The following is an 18,264-nucleotide window of genomic DNA, read 5'->3' as shown; positions in this document are numbered from 1 at the left end:
CCTTCGCGGAAACTCTCCAGTCCTCTAACTCTAGCCTCTTGTGCCTCCCCTGCCTTTGCCCCACGATTGCCGACTCTGCCTCCCTCTCTTCCTTAAAACCCACCCCTTCCGAAGATCACGGGTCACGCGCCCTCCTCCTGATATATCCTCCCTTGGCTCGCCGTCCATTAAGGTCTGATCCCGCCTCTTGTGAAGTGCCCCGGTGGGTGGGGTGGGGAGGAGAGGAGACTAGCACATTTTCCTGTGTTAAAAGGTGCCATGGACATCCAAGGGTCGTGACCTTTTCGCCTTCCTTTTGCCTTCCAGATAACGTTGACGATCCGACGGGAAATTTCCGGAGCGGTCCGCTGACTGGCTGGAAGGTCTTCCTGCTCCTCCTCTGCGCGTTGCTCGGGATTGTCGTGTGCGCTGTGGTGGGCGCCGTGGTCTTCCAGAAACGCCAAGAGCGCAACAGACGATTCTACTGAACAGAAACCGCCGCAGCGGGCCTTTAAAATGTGAAGCGTTTTTTTTTCTACACGATGGTTTGTACGACACGAGGAGTTTATATCCAGAAAGGGGAATAGAGATCAAAAATATTTTCGTATATTTCTATAAGAGATGATGTGGAGCTTGAGATGATGAGTAGGGAGGGGAGTGACCGGATATCTCTCAGCTACCTACCCCAGTCACTATATACCAGACAAGGGGCTCTGCTTCCTTTTTTTTTTACTGACCTGTTTGTTGAAAATGCATATGATTTTGATTTTTTGAAATTGTTCTTTTACTGAAGATGTTAAGCTTGTTTGAACTGGATCCTCTCTCGTCGGAACCCTTCCTGTTTTCAAATGTGTGGGCTTAAGTGTGTTTGAGTACGGTCGAAAGGTGCGATAAGTAATTGCTGTATTCTTTGATACTGTGTGGTTGTATATCAATGACACCAGATTAGTGTCTGTGTCTGTATCTCTGTCATTCTCTCTGGCTGTCTGTTTCTCCTCTGGCTGGCTCTCTCGGGGCTCTCTCTCTCTCGGGGCTCTCTCTCTCTCTCTCTCTCTCTCTCTCTCTCTCTCTCTCTGTGGGTCTCTCTCTCTCTCTGTGGGTCTCTCTCTCGCCTCTTGCGCATCCCCAATTTTAATCGCTCCACCACTGACGGCCGTGCCTTCAGCTGCCTAGGGCCTAAGCTCTGGAATTTCCTCCCTAAACCTCTCCACCTTTTAGGACCCTCCTAAAAACCTACCTCTTTGGGTCAAGCTTTTGGTTACCTGTCCTTATGTGGCTCGGTGTCAAGTTCCATTTGATCGCTCCTGTGAAGTGCCATGGGATGTTTTAATATGTTAAAGGCGCTATATAAATGCAAGTTGTTGTGTGTGTGTCTCTGTCCCCCGGTCTGTCTGCATGTCTCTGTCTCCTGGTCGGTCTGCCTCCCTCCCTCCTTCCCTGCCTACATGTTACGCTCCATTCTTTGGAGGGGCCGCGAGATGCAATTTGTTAGGCTTGTTTTTGCCATCGCTCAGATCTATTCTCGGTCTCCCTTCAACCGAGTTGTGATTTGCCGGTTGAAAGCGGAATGCCTCTCGTGAGGGGATCCCGTCACTTGTGAATCGTTTCTGTCGATCTGCGGAGTGCAAGAGGGTGGAGCTGACTTTAGGGGCTGCAGCACTGTGTGTTTATGACTTTGTGGTGGGGGGGGGGGGGGGGGGGGGTCTTGTGTGCGGATTTTGGTGGCACCGTTTGGAATGGGACAGTTGAGAGAGATGTGCATCAGGCTGCAGTGTAGTTCCTGAACATGTCGTCTTGGATAAGTCTAGCAAACTCCAGTAACCCGTCAGCTGCAGCTGATCGCAAGTCAGTGAGTTTTGCTACAATCTTAATGTCCTGCAATGAATCTTTTTCTTTCTACTTTCTTTTCTTGTGCTTTCGCGCTGTGTGTGTGTGTGGTCCTCTAAACATTCATCTTTGTCTAAAGCTCCATGTGCTCCTCTTCTTCATTGTCTTCAAATCAAGACTCTTCAAGTCATCTGCTCTTAACTCCTTCTTTCCCTAGGACCTCAAAACTGTGGAACTCCTCACCTCCTGCAGCCTTCCCTTCCTCCGAGTGCCAGGCCTTTAAAACCCAAACTTGGCGTCTTCTAACCACCGCCTCCTGATTTACCTCATCTCTCTTTATCCTCGGTGTGGGGTCGTGCACTGTGGGCCTCAGTCTGTCACCTCAATAAAAAAAATACGCCAGTGCAGAGCCTAACTCGATACAAAACCATGTCGGAAGGATAAAACGACCTTGACTCTGTTTTCATGGATTCACACGAGCCTCTGTATCTGTCTAGTCAACTGCCATCAGGAATTCAATCGTCACTGACTGGTCAGCTTTTAATGAACTAATGTGTGTTCTTAATTTGCACTATTCTGTGGAGGGGAGGGAGAGGGGTCTCTGCATTTAACCTGACAGCTCATTCAGTAGTGGGTGGTTCACAATGCTTCTTCTAATTGGGCTGTGGATAGAAGGTTCTAAATATTGGGATATGAAGACGTTTACCATCATTGAGGGAGTGGGGGAGAACACAAGTTGTATTCACATGTGACTTAGTTACAATAACGTAAACTGGAATGTAAGGAGCAACTTTGTGTGGTGGGTACTGATGGAAATAAACAGAGTTAATTTATAACTGCCTTTTGTCTGGAGCTTTTCCTCTCTCCTACTCCCCCCACCCACTCTCCAAAAGCTTAATTTCAATTTTATAAACTTGTTTTCTTGAAAACACCAAGTCTGGAAAAGGCCAGACGACCCAGTGCTCTTGTCCATTTTCTCCAGGTTTCCTCGAACCCTTCTGTCCACACAAGCGTTACCTAGTTGCCTGTGGGATCCACAGCCAGGATTCCCGCTCCCGATTCCTGTCCACTGGCTCCGGTGGGAAAGCAAGTTGATGTCCGAGGAGACTATTATTCCACCACTGTCAAATAGCCAGCTGGCGCTTGCCGTTCCTGCTCGCTGTCCCAGGAGAAGCTGGTTGAGGGGCAGGAGGACTTCCTGATATCTCTGCAACCTGCAGGAGTACTGGGGTGTGGGGGATCATAGTATGTTACGGCACAGAAGCAGGCCATTTGGCCCATCGTGCCTGTGCCAATTCTTTGAAAAAGCTGTCCAATTAGTCCCACTCCCCTGCCCTTTCCCCATAGCCCTTCAAATTTTGCCTTTTCAAATATTTATCCAATTCCCTTTAGAAAGTTACTTTTGAATCTGCTTCCACCACCCTTTCTGGCAGTGCATTAAAAAAAATTCTCATCTTCTCTCTGGTTCTTTTTCCAATTATCTTAAATCTGTGTCCTCTGCTTACTGACCCTGCTGCCACGGGAAACAGTTTCTCTCTATCGACTCTATCAAAACCCCTCATAATTTTGAACACCTTTCTAAGGCTCTTTTGAGGCCGAGACTGTGATGAACAGGATGTGCTGAAATAGGAGCTCTCGTATACGGCAGGAAGGTGTTTTGCGTTCTCTTGTTGCTTTTCAGTCTGCTGACTGACAGTCTGCAAGCACAAGTCACCCAACAGTTGGCCCCCTCTTAGCACGCCTGCCAATTCACTCCTCCCTCCAGTTGTTTGGTTTAACAGAATACCCTTTGGCGACCTGATCCTCCATATCCGTGTGAATTTTTTTTGTATCAAATTAAACCTTGCCTCGCAGTGGCTGACCATCTCACCCCCGCCCCCCCCCCCCCCCCCCCTGCAAAAAATAACACTTCACTGGTGACGGAAGGTGAATTGCTGGGACGCAGTGGCTAAGCACAGAATTTAACATGTTGCTACGCCAGCCTCAGAAGCAGCGCAAATGGTACATAGGAACAGGAGTAGCCCATTCAGCCCCTCAAACCCGTTCTGCCATTCTATTCGATCGTCTGTACCTCAACTACATTTATCTGCCGTTTCCCTATATCCCTCGATACACTTAACCAACAAGAATCTACTGACCTCAGTCTTGAAAATTTCAATTGACCCCCCCCCCCCCCCCCTCCCCAGCATCAAAAGCCTTTTGGGGGAGAGCGTTCCAAATTTCCACTGCCCTTTGCATGAAAAAGTGCTTTCTCATTCCACCCCTATAGGGCCTCGCTCTAATTTTAAGATTCCCCCACCAGAAGAAATTGTTTCTGTGTCTACTCTATTGAATCTCTGAATCATTTTAAACACCTCGATTGGATCACCCCTCAACCTTCTAAACTAAAGGTAAGGAGCCTGTGCAGAAAACAAAGCACCACATGGAATGATTCTTCTCTTACTAAGTAACAAAAAATATCTTTTTGTGGGGCGGAGGGGGGTTATATTTTATATATCTACTCGAGGAGTAGGCCATTGCGTAATCTTATCCTGAAGTGCTCAGTGGTAGCACTCGTGCCTCTGAGTCAGGAGGTCATGGGTTCAAGCCCCGCTCCGGAGACTTTAACACATGGCCTAGGCTGGCACTCCAGTGCAGTACTGAGGGAGTGCTGCACTGTCGGAGGTGTCGTCTTTCAGATAAACCGAGGCCTCATCTGCCCTATAAGGTGGGTGTAAATGATCCTGTGGCACTGTTTGAAGATGAGCAGGGGAGTTCTCCCTGGTGTTCTGGCCAATGTTTTATCTCAACCAACACCAACAAAAACAGATTATCTGGTCATTACCTCATTGCTGTCTGAGACCTTGTGGACAAATTGGCTGCTGAGTTTGCCTACAAAACACTGCACTTCACAAGTAATTAATTGACTGAGCAGTGTTTTGGGACGTGTTGAGGACGTGAAAGGAGCTATATAAGTGCAAATTTATTCCTCGTTTCTTCAGTTAGTTTAGTGTTACACCCTTGAACTGAATAGGCCAATGTGTGTCCCTTACAGACAGCCGGGAGAATTTATAATGGGGAATAAGGAAATGGCAGAGAAATTAAACAATACTTTGTGTATATCTTCACGGAAGAAGATACAAAAAATCTCCCAGAAATACTAGGGAACCAAGAGTCTGGCAAGAATGAGGAACTGAAGGAAATTAGTATTAGTAAAAAAAATAGTACGAGAGAAATTAATGGGACTGAAAGTCGATTAAATCCCAAGGACTTGATGATCTACATCCCAGGGTTTTGGAAGAGGTGACTATAGAGATCGTGGATGCATTGGTTGTCATCTTCCAAAATTCTATAGATTCTGGAACGGTTCCTGCAGATTGGAGGGTAGCAAATGTAACCCCACTATTTAAGAAAGGAGGGAGAGAGAAAACAGGGAACTACAGATCTGTTAGCCTGACATCAGTAATAGGGAAAATGCTAGAATCCATTATAAAGGATGTGATGACAGGACACTTGGAAAATAATAATAGGATTTGGCAGAGTCAACATGGATTTATGAAAGGGAAATCATGTTTGACAAACCTATTGGAGTTCTTTGAGGATGTAACTAGTAGAATAGATAAGGGGGAACCAGTAGATATGGTGTATTTGGATTTTCAGAAGGCTTTCGATAAGGTACCACACAGGAGATTGGTGAACAAAGTTAGAGCACATGGAATTGGGGGTAATATAATGGCATGGATTGAGAATTGGTTAACAGACAGAAAACAGAGTAAAAATAAACGGGTCTTTTTCAGATTGGCAGACTGTGACTAGTGGGGTACTGCAGAGATCGGTGCTTGGGCCCCAGCTATTCACTATATCAATGATTTGGATGAGGGGACAAAATGTAATATTTCCAAGTTTCCTGATGACATAAAACTGGGTGGGAATGTGAGTGTGAGGAGAATACAAAGAGGCTTCAAGGGGATATAGACAGGCTGTGAGTGGCAAGAACATAGCAGATGGAATATAATGTGGAAAAAGTGAAGTTATCCACTTCGGTAGGAAAAACAGAAATGCAGAGTATTTTTTAAATGGTAAGAGATTGGGAAATGTGGATGTTCAAAGGGACCTTGGTGTCCTTGTACATGAGTCACTGAAAGGTAACAATCAGGTGCAGCAAGCAATTAGGAAGGCAAATGGTATGTTGGCCTTTATTACAAGAGGATTGGTGCACAGGAGTAAAGATGTCTTACTGCAATTACATAGGGCCTTGGTGAGACCGCACCTGGAGTATTGTGTACAATTTTGATCTCCTTATCTAAGAAAGGATATACTTGCCATAGAGGGAGTGCAACGAAGGTTCACCAGGCTGATTCCTGGGATGGCGGAATTGTCGTATGAGGAGAGATTGAGTAGACTAGGCCTGTATTCTCTAGAGTTTAGAAGAATGAGAGGTGATCTCATTGAAACATACAAAATTCTTACAGGGCTCGACAGTGTAGATGCAGGGAGGCTGTTTCCCCTGGGTGGGGAATCTAGAACCAGGGGTCACAGTCTCAGAATAAGGGGTAGGCCATTTAGGACTGAGATGTGGAGAAATTTCTTCAGAGGGTGGTGAATCTTTGGAATTCTCTACCCCAGAGGCTATGGAGGCTCGGTCTTTGAGTAAATTCAAAACAGAGATAGATAGATTTCTAGATATTAAAGGCATCAAGGGATATGGGGATGGTGCAGGAAAATGGCGTTGGGGTAGATGATCAGCCATGATCTTATTGAATGGCGGAGCAGGCTCGAGGGGCCGGATGGCCTACTCCTGCTCCTATTTCTTATGTTCATATTAATCTGGTGGAGGGTTGGGTTTATTCCATTGTTTTTGCAGTGAAATATGTCAGAAGTGACTAAGTTCAGAAGCTCTGCCTTTTTGTGGTGTAGCTCACTTAAGTGTTCAAGCCTCACAAGAAGACAGTAGAGGAATGTGAAGCTGCACTGAATCTTGACATAGAATTTTACAGCACAGAAACAGGCCATTCGGCCCAACTGCTCTGTGCCAGGGTTTATGATCCGCATGAGCCTCCTCCCACCCCTCTTCATCTCACCCTATCAGCATATCCTTCTATTCCTTTCTCCCTCATGTACTTATCTAGTTTCCCCTTAAATGCATCTATGCTATTCGACTCAACGACTCCATGTGGTACGTTCCACATTCTAACCACTCTGGGTAAGAAGTTTCTCCTGAATTCCTTATTGGATTCATTAGTGACTATCTTATATTTATGGCCCCTAGTTTTGGTCTCCCCTGCAAGTGGTCTATTATTGAACCCCTTCGGAATTTTAAAGACCCTTCTGACCTATTTTCGAACGTTGTGTCGAGGTGCGAGATGATTCTGGAGTTTCTGAAAGCTCTCTCAGATTTTGCCTCTGCCATGCCTTGCACCGAGGGTACTTCAGTGGAGCAACTCTACTCCCATTGGGTCACGAGCTCTGGTCTTGGGTTGGCATGCTTCAACCTCAGTCGAGTGAGGAGGTGATCGCCATATTGCTAGACTGGTGCCAGCCATTCTGCCACGTATGGGAGTAAGTTGGCACTGACCTGCCTCGGTGGCCATTGATCAGTGGAGCCATGCTGCCCAGCTGGTCTGTGCTTATCTCAAACAAGGTGATGGTGGCAAGGGTGCTATAAAATTGGTTTCAGTGCCCTTAGGGTGGGTTATCCAGGGTTTCTGCTCCTGCATGCTGTCTAGTGACATTTGGTCTGTGTGCGTGCGTGGACTGGATTGGGCTCGATTGTGATGTCCTCAGCGGTCAAGTGGGCTGCTGACACCATGTCCAGGTTTTCACGTGAACAGCGGCCTATTAAGACCGGTGCCACTGGTCTGGGGAACGGGGTGGCTCAGTGGGCTGGACACTGGCCTTTCACCTCTAGGGCTGAAGTTCAAATCGAGCCAAGCAGATGGCTGTACTGGCTGTAAGCCTCCTACGTGAAATGAGTTTGGTCAGTCTCAGTCCAGTTCCTACATTACAAAACTCTCTCAAATTCGGCACTAATCGTTATTCTCACTCGGAGCCACAGGATGGCTGGCCTGGGCAGTGGGAAAACAAGAACTGGTGTTTATATCCTCACGCGTCCCAATGCTTTACTTACATTTGATGTGCGGTCGCTGTTAATGTAGGCAAATGTCACACTGGTGTGATTGGGGGCACTATGCTGAGGTTGGGGCTGAGGCGCATTGTTGGGGCAGAGTAGAGAGAACTTTACTTTGCATCTTGCTGTGCTGAACCTGGCCTGAGAGCTCGAAGCTCCTGTTCCATTCCCCAGCACTAACGTACCTCAGGTTGAGCGCAAGCAATTAAAATAGGGAGTAGGGGCTGCCCAGTGCCCTTGAATCCCCAGCATGTAACATCTTTAGGAGAGGAAGAGAGAAAACTGAGAAAAATACATTTTTAAAAAACCACAGGCAAGAATTGCCCGGCATTTACCCATCGGAACAATGGACCTGAAGACAAAGGAGGTCTGTATTATTCTGAGGAGGTGAAATGGGGCAAATTAGACAAATTCCTTTGTTTATACTCGCTGCTGTGTGGGTAAGTGTATGCATTTATTGAAATTGGGATCACTGACTGAGTGATGATCACTCAATCTGACACACTCTGCAGTGAAACTGTACACAACTATTGCACAAAAATGTCACTTGCTGTTTTAAAACTTTGTTTTGTACCGTTAATCTGATTTTATTCATCTAAGTTTGCCGATGACACACAGGCAGCATTGTAAGCAGTGTAGATAGAAGCATAAAATTAGAGAGATATTAATAGATTAATTGAATGGGCAAAACTGGCAAATGGATTTCAATGTAGGCAAGTGTGAGGTCATCCACTTTGGACCTAAAAAGGATAGATCAGAGTACTTTATAAATGGTGAAAAGCTCAAAACAATGGAGGTCCAAAGAGACTTAGGAGTCCATGTACATAGATCATTAAAATGGCATAGACAGGTACAGAATAGAATCAAAAAGGCTAGTGGAATTCTGGCCTTTATACCTACAGGACTAGAATACAAGGAGGTAGAAGTTATGCTACAGCTATACAAAGCCCTGGTTAGACCGCACCTGGAGTGCTGTGTTCAGCTCTATTTGGGGAGTCTAGGACTAGGGGGACATAGCCTAAAAATTAGAGCCAGGACTTTCAGGAGTGAAGTTAGGAAACACTTCTACATACAAAGGGTGATAGAAGTTTGGAACTCTCTTCCGCAAACGGCAATTGATGCTAGCTCAATTGTTAATTTTAAATCTGGGATTGATAGATTTCTGTTAAGTAAAGGTATTAAGGGATATGGGGCTAAGGTGGGTATATGTAATTAGGTCATAAATCAACCATGATCTCATTGAATGGTGGAACAGGCTGGAGGGGCTAAAAGGCCTTCTCCTGTTCCTATGTTCCTAGAACCAAAGGTTGAATTTTAAGTTTAATATACATGGTATTTTTTTATACACATGTACCAGAGCCTATTTAAGGTGCCTTTTACAGTACAATTTTAGCGTCCCTGTGAATCGGTCTCCAGTTCATATTAATGCTATGGTTTATAAATATTTGCTCAGGTGGTGCCAGACTCCTTGCAAGAGGTTGGTCTCACACTGCTTCAGTCTGACACCACATGGAGTGTAACTGTGCAGAATCAAACTGGGTTTAAAAGGCGCATACTTAAACCTAGGTATCAGCCTTGGTACAGTGGTAGTACTCTCGCCTCTGAGTCGGAAGGTTGTGACGCAAGATACGTGAGCATATAATCTAGGCTGACACTCAGTGCAATACTGAGGGAATGCTACACTGTCGGAGGTGCCGTCTTTCGGATGAAACTTTAGGCTGAGGCCTCGTCTGCCCCCTCAGGTGGACGTAAAAATTCCCGCGGCACTATTCGAAGAAGAACAGGGGAGTTTCCCCGGTATCCTGGTCAATATTTATCCCTCAACCATCGTTTTTGGGTGCTGTATCTAATTATCTGATCACTTAGCTCATTGTTGTTTGTAGAACCTTGCTGTGTGCATATTAACTGCTGCATTTCCCTAGATTACACCAGTGACTACAAGCTCTCAATCCTGGTATTATTTGAGTGAATCTTCGCTGTACCCCTTACATGGCTCTAACACCTTTCCTATAATAGGGTGCCTAGAACTGCATGCAGTACTCCAGCTGTGACCTAACCAATGTCTTGTACTCATTCCTTGTTTTTATATTCAATGCCCCTATATATGAAACGCAAAATACGATTTGCCTTTTTAGATACAAAATCCAGTTCTGATGGAGTCATCGACCTGAAACATTAACTCTGTTTCTTTCTCCACAGATGCTGCCTGACTTGCTGAGTATTTCCAACATTTTTTGTTTTTATTATAAACTAAATGGTACAATTTTAAAGGGGGTACAGGAACAGAGAGACCTGGGGGTGCACATACACAAATCTTTGAAGGCGGAAGGACAAGTTGAAAAGTCTGTTAAAAAAGCATATGGGATCCCGGGCTTTATTAATAGAAGCATAGAGTACAAAAGCAAGGAAGTTATGCTAAACCTTTATAAAACACTCGTTAGGCCTCAGCTGGAGTATTGTGTTCAATTCTGGGCACCACATTTTAGGAAGGATGTCAAGGCCTTAGAGAGGGTGCAGAGGAGATTTACTAGAATGGTGCCAGGGATGAGGGACTTCAGTTATGTGGAGAGACTGGAGAAGCTGGGGTTGCTCTCCTTAGAGCAAAGGAGGTTGAGGAGATTTAAGAGGTGTTCAAAATCATGAAGGGTTTTGATAGAGTAAATAAGGAGAAATTGTTTCCAGTGGCAGAAGGATCGGTAACCAGAGGACATGGATTTAAAATGATCGGCAAAAGAACCAGAGGCGACATGAGGAAACATTTTTACACAGTGAGTTGTAATGATCTGGAATGCATTGCCTGACAGGGCGGTGAAAGCAGATTCAATAATAACTTTCAAAATGGAATTGGATAAATACTTGAAGGGAAAAATTTGCAGGGCTATGGGGAAAGAGTGGGGGAATGGGACTAATTGGATAGATCTTCAAAGATCCAGCATTGGCACGACAGGCCAAATAGCCTCCTCCTGTGCTGTACCTACTATGATACTAGGATTTATCAAATGCCTTTTGAAAGTCTATATACACATCAACTGCACCACCCTCATCAACCCTCTCCGTTACTTCATCACAGAACTCAAGTTAGTCAAACATGATGTATTTTAACAAATCCGTGCTGACTTATTTATTAGTCCATACTTTTCCAAGTGCCAATTAATTTTGCCCTGGATTATTGTCTATAAAAGTTTCCCCACCACCAACGTTAGGCTGACTGGCCTGTAATTGCTGGGTTTATCAACACTCCGAGATCTCTGCGCTCCTCCAATTCTGGCCTCTTGCACATCCCCAATTTTAATCGCTCCACCATTGGCGGCCGTGCCTTCGGCTGTCTAGGCCCTAAGCTCTGGAATTCTCTCTAAACCTCTCTGCCTTTCTACTTCTCTCTCCTCCTTTAAGACGCTCCTTAAAACTTACCTCTTTGACCAAGCCTGTCCTAATATCTTCTTAAGTGGCTCGGTGTCAAATTTTGTTTGATAACATTCCTGTGAAGCGCCTTGTGATGTTCTACTATGTTAAAGGCTCTCTATAAATGCAAGTTGTTGTTGCCTGTTGGAAGCAGACCCATTATAAAAGCCTATTTGCTCTGTGCAATCAAGAAGAACTAGATACAATCAAAGTGAGCAGAATAGTAGCTGATGAATTAAATGCAGATACAGTATCGTAGTTTGGGAAAAACAAATGGGTGACATACACTGCTGTTGAACTAGCTAAGAGTGAAGTTGAAAATGGTACAGGGGTGTTACAGACTTGATACTTAACATACTGTGGAACAGCAATCAACAAAGCAAATAGATTGTTAAACTACTTTGCTAAATTACATACAATTTGCAGCACAGAAACATGCTATTTGGCCCAACAGGTCCATGCAGGTGTTTATGCTGCACACAAGCCTCCTCCCACTCTCTTTACTTCATCTAACACTATCAACATACACCTCTATTCCTTTCTCCCTCATGTACTTATCTAGCTTCCCCTTAAATACATCTATGCTATTCACCTCAACTACTCCTTGTGGTAGCGAGTTCCACATTCTCACTACTAAATCAGTAATTATAAGTCGGAGAATGTTGTGCAGAAACGTTTAGTGCTCTGGTCAGACTGCACCTTGAGCGCTGCGACCAGGTTTGGTCACGGAGTTACCTGGGGAGACATTCAAGGCCTCGGAGGAGGTGTGGAGAAGCAGCAGCTTCGAGACTGATGCCCAGCGTCACAGAACTGAGTCATCAGTAAAGACTGAGAGACTTGGGCTTCTTTGCTTCGAAAGTTCAAACTGATGATGATGATAGGTAAATTTAGCTCTGAAAGCAGGAAGTTCTTCACAGAATGATCAAGATTTGGTCTCCTGGTGAGGTGGTGGAGGCAAGGACCGTGGAAACAGTTGGATGCTGCGATGGGGTGGGAAGGGGACAGAATCTGGATGTTTTTAGGTGGATGAACTAGCACAGGCAGAGTGACCTCCATCGCTCCTTTCTATCTTGGTATTTTTTTTGCAAGATTTTGCATATTCATTGAACACTTTCGAAACTTAGCGGGAAAGTTATTCGACAAGGGACGCAGAAAGCTGGAGGCAAAACTGCTCCCAAGGGACTTGTAAAATGAATTTTTTTTTACCAATATATTGAATAACAGCTCAATTTATAACCTAGGATTAGAAGTGACACTTTAAAGAGTGTTCTTGTAGATTTGATGTGTTTCTTACAGCAAAGCTTCAGCTTGGCGCCTTATCCCATCTCTCTCAAATGTTCCAAACATTGGATCATATAATGAATGTAATGCACATTTATACACATCTAATGAATTATTTTGACACTTGGGGGGTAATTTTAACGGGTGGGTTGGCGGCGGGTGGGGGTTGAAAATAGTTTTTTTTGGGTTGCAAACTTTTTGGACTTTGCATTCCCAGTGGGAAGCCTGTACTTTTACACGCCCACATTAAACCCGGAAGTGGAGCCGGGTTGTGGTCACGACCCAAAAAACAACTATTTTCAATCCCACCCACCTATTCTTGGGGGTTAAAATCGCCCCCTTAGTGACACTTATATTGGTCAACAAGCATCTTTTGAGGTGAATGACCAGTTAATCTGTTTTAGAGCCCGGGGTGGGGGGGGGATGTGGGGAGTTTGATTAGCCCTATTGGAGTCAGTTTGGTACCAGATGAATTGAGAACAAGGCCAGAAGACCACAGTTGGTACTGGGAGAAAGGCAACTGGCCACGTTTCAGAACAGAAAAGTAGAGCAGTCATTCAAAGAATGTTTTTCTGATCAAAGATCTTATGGTTTGGCACAACCCTACTCCAACAGGAACTTAAACTAATTAATATCAGTGGAGAAAAAGTACGGGAGAAACTAATGGGACTAAAAGCAAACAAATCCCCAGGACCTGATGGCCTACATCCTAGGGTTCTAAAATAACTGGCTGCAGAGATAGTGGATGCATTGGTTGTGATCTTCCAAAATTCCCTACATTCTAGAACAGTCCCAGTGGATTGGAAGGTAGCAAATGTAACCCCGCTATTCCAGAAAGAGGGGGAGAGAAAACAGGGAACTACAGGCCAGTTAGCCTGACATCAGTCGTTGGGAAAATGCTGGAATCCATTATTAAGGAAGTGGTACCAGGGCACTTAGAAAATCATAACATGATTAGGCAGAGTCAACATGGTTTTATTTTTTTTTTATTCATTCATGGGATGTGGGCATCGTTGGCAAGGCCAACATTTATTGTCCTTCCCAGTTGCCCTTGAGAAGATGGTGGTGAGGGAAAGGGAAATCGTGTTTGACAAAACTATTAGTTTTTGAGGCTGTAACTAGCAGGGTAGATAAAGGGGAACCAGTGGATGTAGTATATTTGGATTTTCAAAAAGCATTTGATAAGGTGCCACACAAGAGGTTGTTACACAAGATAAGGGCTCATGGGGTTGGGGGTAATATATTAACATGGATAGAGGATTGGTTAATGGACAGAAAACAGAGTGTAGGGATAAACGGGTCATTTTCAGGTTGGCAGGTTGTAACTCATGGGGTGCTGCAAGGATCAGTGCTTGGGCCTCAGCTGTTTACAATCTATATTAATGACTTAGATGAAGGGACCGAGTGTAATGTATCCAAGTTTGCTGATGATACAAAACTAGGTGGGAAAGTAAGCTATGAGGAGGATACAGAGTCTGCAAAGGGATATAGACAGGTTAAGCGAGTGGGCAAGAAGGTGGCAGATGGAGTATGATGTGGGGAAATGTGAGGTTATTCACTTTAGTAGGAAGAATAGAAAAACAGAATATTTTTTAAATGGTGAGAAACTATTAAATGTTGGTGTTCAGAGAGACTTGGGTGTCCTCATACAAGAAACACAAAAAGTTAGCATGCAGGTACAGCAAGCAATTAGGAAGGCAAATAGCATGTTGGCCTTTATTGCAAGGGGGTTGGAGTACAAGAGTAAGGAAGTCTTATTGCAATTGTACAGAGCTTTGGTGAGACCTCACCTGGAGTACTGCCTACGGTTTTGGTCTCCTTATCTAAGGAAGGATATACCTGCCTTAGAGGCAGTGCAATGAAGGTTCACTAGATTGATTCCTGGGATGAGATGGCTATCCTATGAGGAGAGATTGAGTAGAATGGGCCTATACTCTCTGGAGTTTAGAAGAATGAGAGATGATTTCATTGAAACATATAAGATTATGAGGGGGCTCGACAGGGTAGATTTTGAGAGGCATTTTCCCCTGGCTGGAGAGTCTAGAACTAGAGGGCATAGTCGCAGGATAAGGGGTCGGCCATTTAAGAATGAGATGAAGAATTTCTTCACTCCGGGTTGTGAATCTTTGGAATTCTCTACCCCAGAGGGCTGTGGATGCTCAGTCATTGAGTATAGTCAAGGCTGAGATAGATAGATTTTTGGACTCTAGGGGACTCAAAGGATATGGGGTTTGGGCAGGAAAGTGGAATTGAGGTCGAAGATCTCCTCTGAACCCTCTCTAAGGCAAAAGGCTTCTGTAACCTGCTCTGTTCTGGAAGTAAACACAGGGCCATTCAGTGAACCATACGCAGTGGCCAAGCAAGCCTGCAATAATGGAAGTTAAGATAGTGGTTCAGGAGATCAGTGCGACCCGCACGTGAGTTTGCTGGGTTTTTTTGTTCAACACCGACTGCATGGTGATCACGAAAGTCAGTCACTCTCGAGGCATGTCTATACTCACTGTTAAAATTCATCTCCATCTCCGCTGAGCCCTGCCCAGCCCAGCCCTCCCAAGCACCATTCCGTAACGCTGCTGGACTCCACTATGTAAGGCAGAAGACCGTTTGCTGTCGAGTACACGGAAACACAGAGGGCCAGCTCGGCGCTTTGCAAAAACAGGCGAACTTTAGTCTGATGGCAGGATTAAGGGGAGTGGTATAAAGTCCCACATTTTCACTAGTTTACAGATCAGCTTCCTGTATGTTGGGCCATTTACATTATGGAGTATAGGCAATGACCAGGTTTGTATTCTCTTGAGTATAGAAGATTAAGGGGTGATCTAATTGAGGTGTTTAAGATGATTAAAGGATTTGATAGGTTCTCTCTATCTACCCTATTTCCTCTGGTGATGGAGTCCTGAACAAGGGGCCATAACCTTAAAATTAGAACTAGGCCGTTCAGGGGTGATGTCGGCAGGAAGCATTTCTTCACATAAAGGGTTGTGGAAAGCTGGAACTCTCTTTCACCCCCCCCCCCAAAAAGTTGTTGAGGCTGGGGATCAATTGAAATATTCAAGACTGAGGTAGATTTTTGTTAAAGTATTATAGAATCATAGACTGATACAGCACAGAAGGAGGCCACATTCGGCCCATCATGCCTGTGCCTCCTCTTTCACCCCCAGGGCGTTCACATAAACAGCCACATGAATGTGACATTGTCATGACAAAAATAATCCGCCATCTATTTTAACTCTTCATCTTCTAGGACGTGAGCACGTAATCTGGACTGACACCTCAACGCAATACTGAGGGAGTGCTGCACTGTCGGAGGTGCCGTCTTTCGGATGAGACTTCAAACCGAGTGCCCCGCCTGCCCTCTCAGGTGGATGTGAAAGAGCCCCCGGCACTATTTTGAAACTAAGCTTGTACTCCCTGAAAGGAAAGTTAAGGGGTGATTTGATTGAGGATTTTAGGATTTTGAAAGGAATTGATAGGGTAGATCGAGAGAAACGTTTTCCGCTGATGGGGGAGTCTAGGACAAGGGGACATAACGTTAAAATCAGAGCCAGTCCGTTCAGGAGAGAAGTTAGGAAACAGTTCTTCATGCAAAGGGTGGTATCCACCACCCTAAACATTCACTCCCTCCACCACCGGCGCACTGTGGCTGCAGTGTGTACCATCCACAGGATGCACTGCAGCAACTCGCCAAGGCTTCTTCGATAGCACCTCCCAAACCCATAACCTCTACCATCTAGAAGGACAAGGGCAGCAGGCACATGGGAACAACACCACCTGCACGTTCCCCTCCAAGTCACACACCATCCCGACTTGGAAATATATCGCCGTTCCTTCATCGTCGCTGGGTCAAAATCCTGGAACTCCCGACCGAACAGCACTGTGGGAGAACCTTCACCACACGGACTGCAGCGGTTCAAGAAGGCGGCTCACCACCACCTTCTCAAGGGCAATTAGGGATAGGCAATAAATGCTGGCCTTGCCAGCGACGCCCACATCCCATGAACGAATAAAAAAGTGTGGAACTCGCTCCCTCAAAAAGCAGTAGATGCTAGCTTAATTAATAACTTTAAATCTGAGATCGCTAGATTTTTGCTAGCCAAGGGTATTAAGGGAGTCAAGGCGGTTGGATGGAGTTTGGATACAGATCAGCCATGATCTCATTGAATGGCAGAACAGGTTCAAGGGGCTGAATGGCCTCCTCCTGTTCCTATGTTCCTAAGAACAGGGGAGTTCTGGTGTCCTGGCCAACATTCCTCCCTCAACCGACACCAACCAAAGACAGTAACTGGCCATTCATCTCATCGCTGTTTGTTGGGTGTGCAAAATGGCTGCCAGATTACTCATTAAACTTCCAAGTAATTCATTGTACGTGAAGCAGTTTGAGATACGCTGAGGTGCTATATAAACGCAAATCTGAGCAGCTTGTCCCATTCAAAAAAAAAAGTTGCAAAACATTTAGAAGACAGGGCCCCTTTAAAAGAAATTTGGTCATTGGGGGGGTGGGTGAAGAACACATTTTTAATGATGCAATCCAGATCTTCTCCTTCCTCATATTTAGCCAAATCCCTAACAAACTGTTGACAAATGGGAAATGACTAAACGAGCCCTGTATCTGCCCGAACCATTAGCCCAGCTCAGTGACTCAGTATTGAAAAAAAAACTTCAAAATGCTGAAACAAGATCATGTGCTCTTCAGAACTGAAAACTCGAGAGGTCAGCACACCCCTTTGAAAGAGTTGGGGGCGGGGAGGGCGGAGGGAACTATTCCACCAGTGTGTGCTCGCCACATGTAACAATCGTCATTTCAGTGAGGAGCAGTGGACTAATCCTGTTGAATCATCCTAGTCACTTTTAAAGTTTCTGTCAAGGTACAACAAAGATAGGATATAGAAGCTGTGGAAAGTGCAAAACAGATTTACAAGGATGATACCAGAATCATAGAATCAAAGGAAGATACAGCACAGGAGGCCATTCAGCCCATTGTGCCTGTGCCAGCTCTTTGAAAGAGAAATCCAATTAGTCCCACTCCCCTGCCCTTTCCCCACAGCCCTGCAAATTTCCCCCTTCAAGTATTTATCCAATTCCCTTTTGAAAGTTATTATTGAATCTGCTTCCACCACCCTTTCAGGCAGTGCATTCCAGATCATAACTCTCTGCGTAAAAAATGTTTCCTCATGTCGCCTCTGGTTCTTTTGCCAAACACCTTAAATCTGTGTCCTCTGGGTACCAACCCTTCTGTCATTGGATACAGTTTCTCCTTATTTACTCTCAAAATCCTTCATGATTTTGAACATCTGTCAAATCTCCCCTTAACCTTTTTCTGTTCTCAGGAGAACAACCTGAGTTTCTCCAATCTCTCCACATAACTGAAGTCCCTCGTCCCTGATATCATTCTAATAAATCTCCTCTGCACCCTCTCTAAGGCATTGACATCCTTCCTAAAGTGTGGTGCCCAGAATTGAACACAATACTCCAGCTGAGGCCTAACCAGTGTTTTATAAAGGTTTAGCATAACAAATGATACCAGAACTGCGAGGGTACAACCACTATCAGGAAAGCCTGAGCAGGCTGGGGCTCTTTTCTTTATAAAAGAGAAGACTGAGTCGTTACTTGATAGAGATATTTAAAACTATGAAGGGGTTCGTTGGGAATACTTGTAGGGGAGTCCAATA

The 18,264-nt window shown here is 45.0% G+C and overlaps 1 protein-coding gene across 1 annotated transcript in view; it reads left to right on the top strand.

Annotated features, from left to right (window-relative positions):
• The window catches only part of lman2 (lectin, mannose-binding 2), a 36,473-nt gene extending 33,831 nt beyond the window's left edge, over positions 1 to 2,642 (top strand). Inside the window, exons 8-9 of the mRNA XM_067996552.1 lie at positions 307 to 524; positions 2,024 to 2,642. Of these exons, the coding sequence (XP_067852653.1) occupies positions 307 to 467 (161 nt within the window). The 3' untranslated portion in view covers positions 468 to 524; positions 2,024 to 2,642. The remainder of the gene's footprint in view (positions 1 to 306; positions 525 to 2,023) is intronic.
• Positions 2,643 to 18,264: the final 15,622 nt, after the last annotated feature.

This window comes from Heptranchias perlo, chromosome 14 (genome assembly GCF_035084215.1).
Source record: "Heptranchias perlo isolate sHepPer1 chromosome 14, sHepPer1.hap1, whole genome shotgun sequence".
NCBI classification, from domain to species: domain Eukaryota; kingdom Metazoa; phylum Chordata; class Chondrichthyes; order Hexanchiformes; family Hexanchidae; genus Heptranchias; species Heptranchias perlo.
The sequence above is the reverse complement of the archived record's forward strand: the minus strand, read 5'-3'. Positions and strand labels throughout refer to the sequence as shown.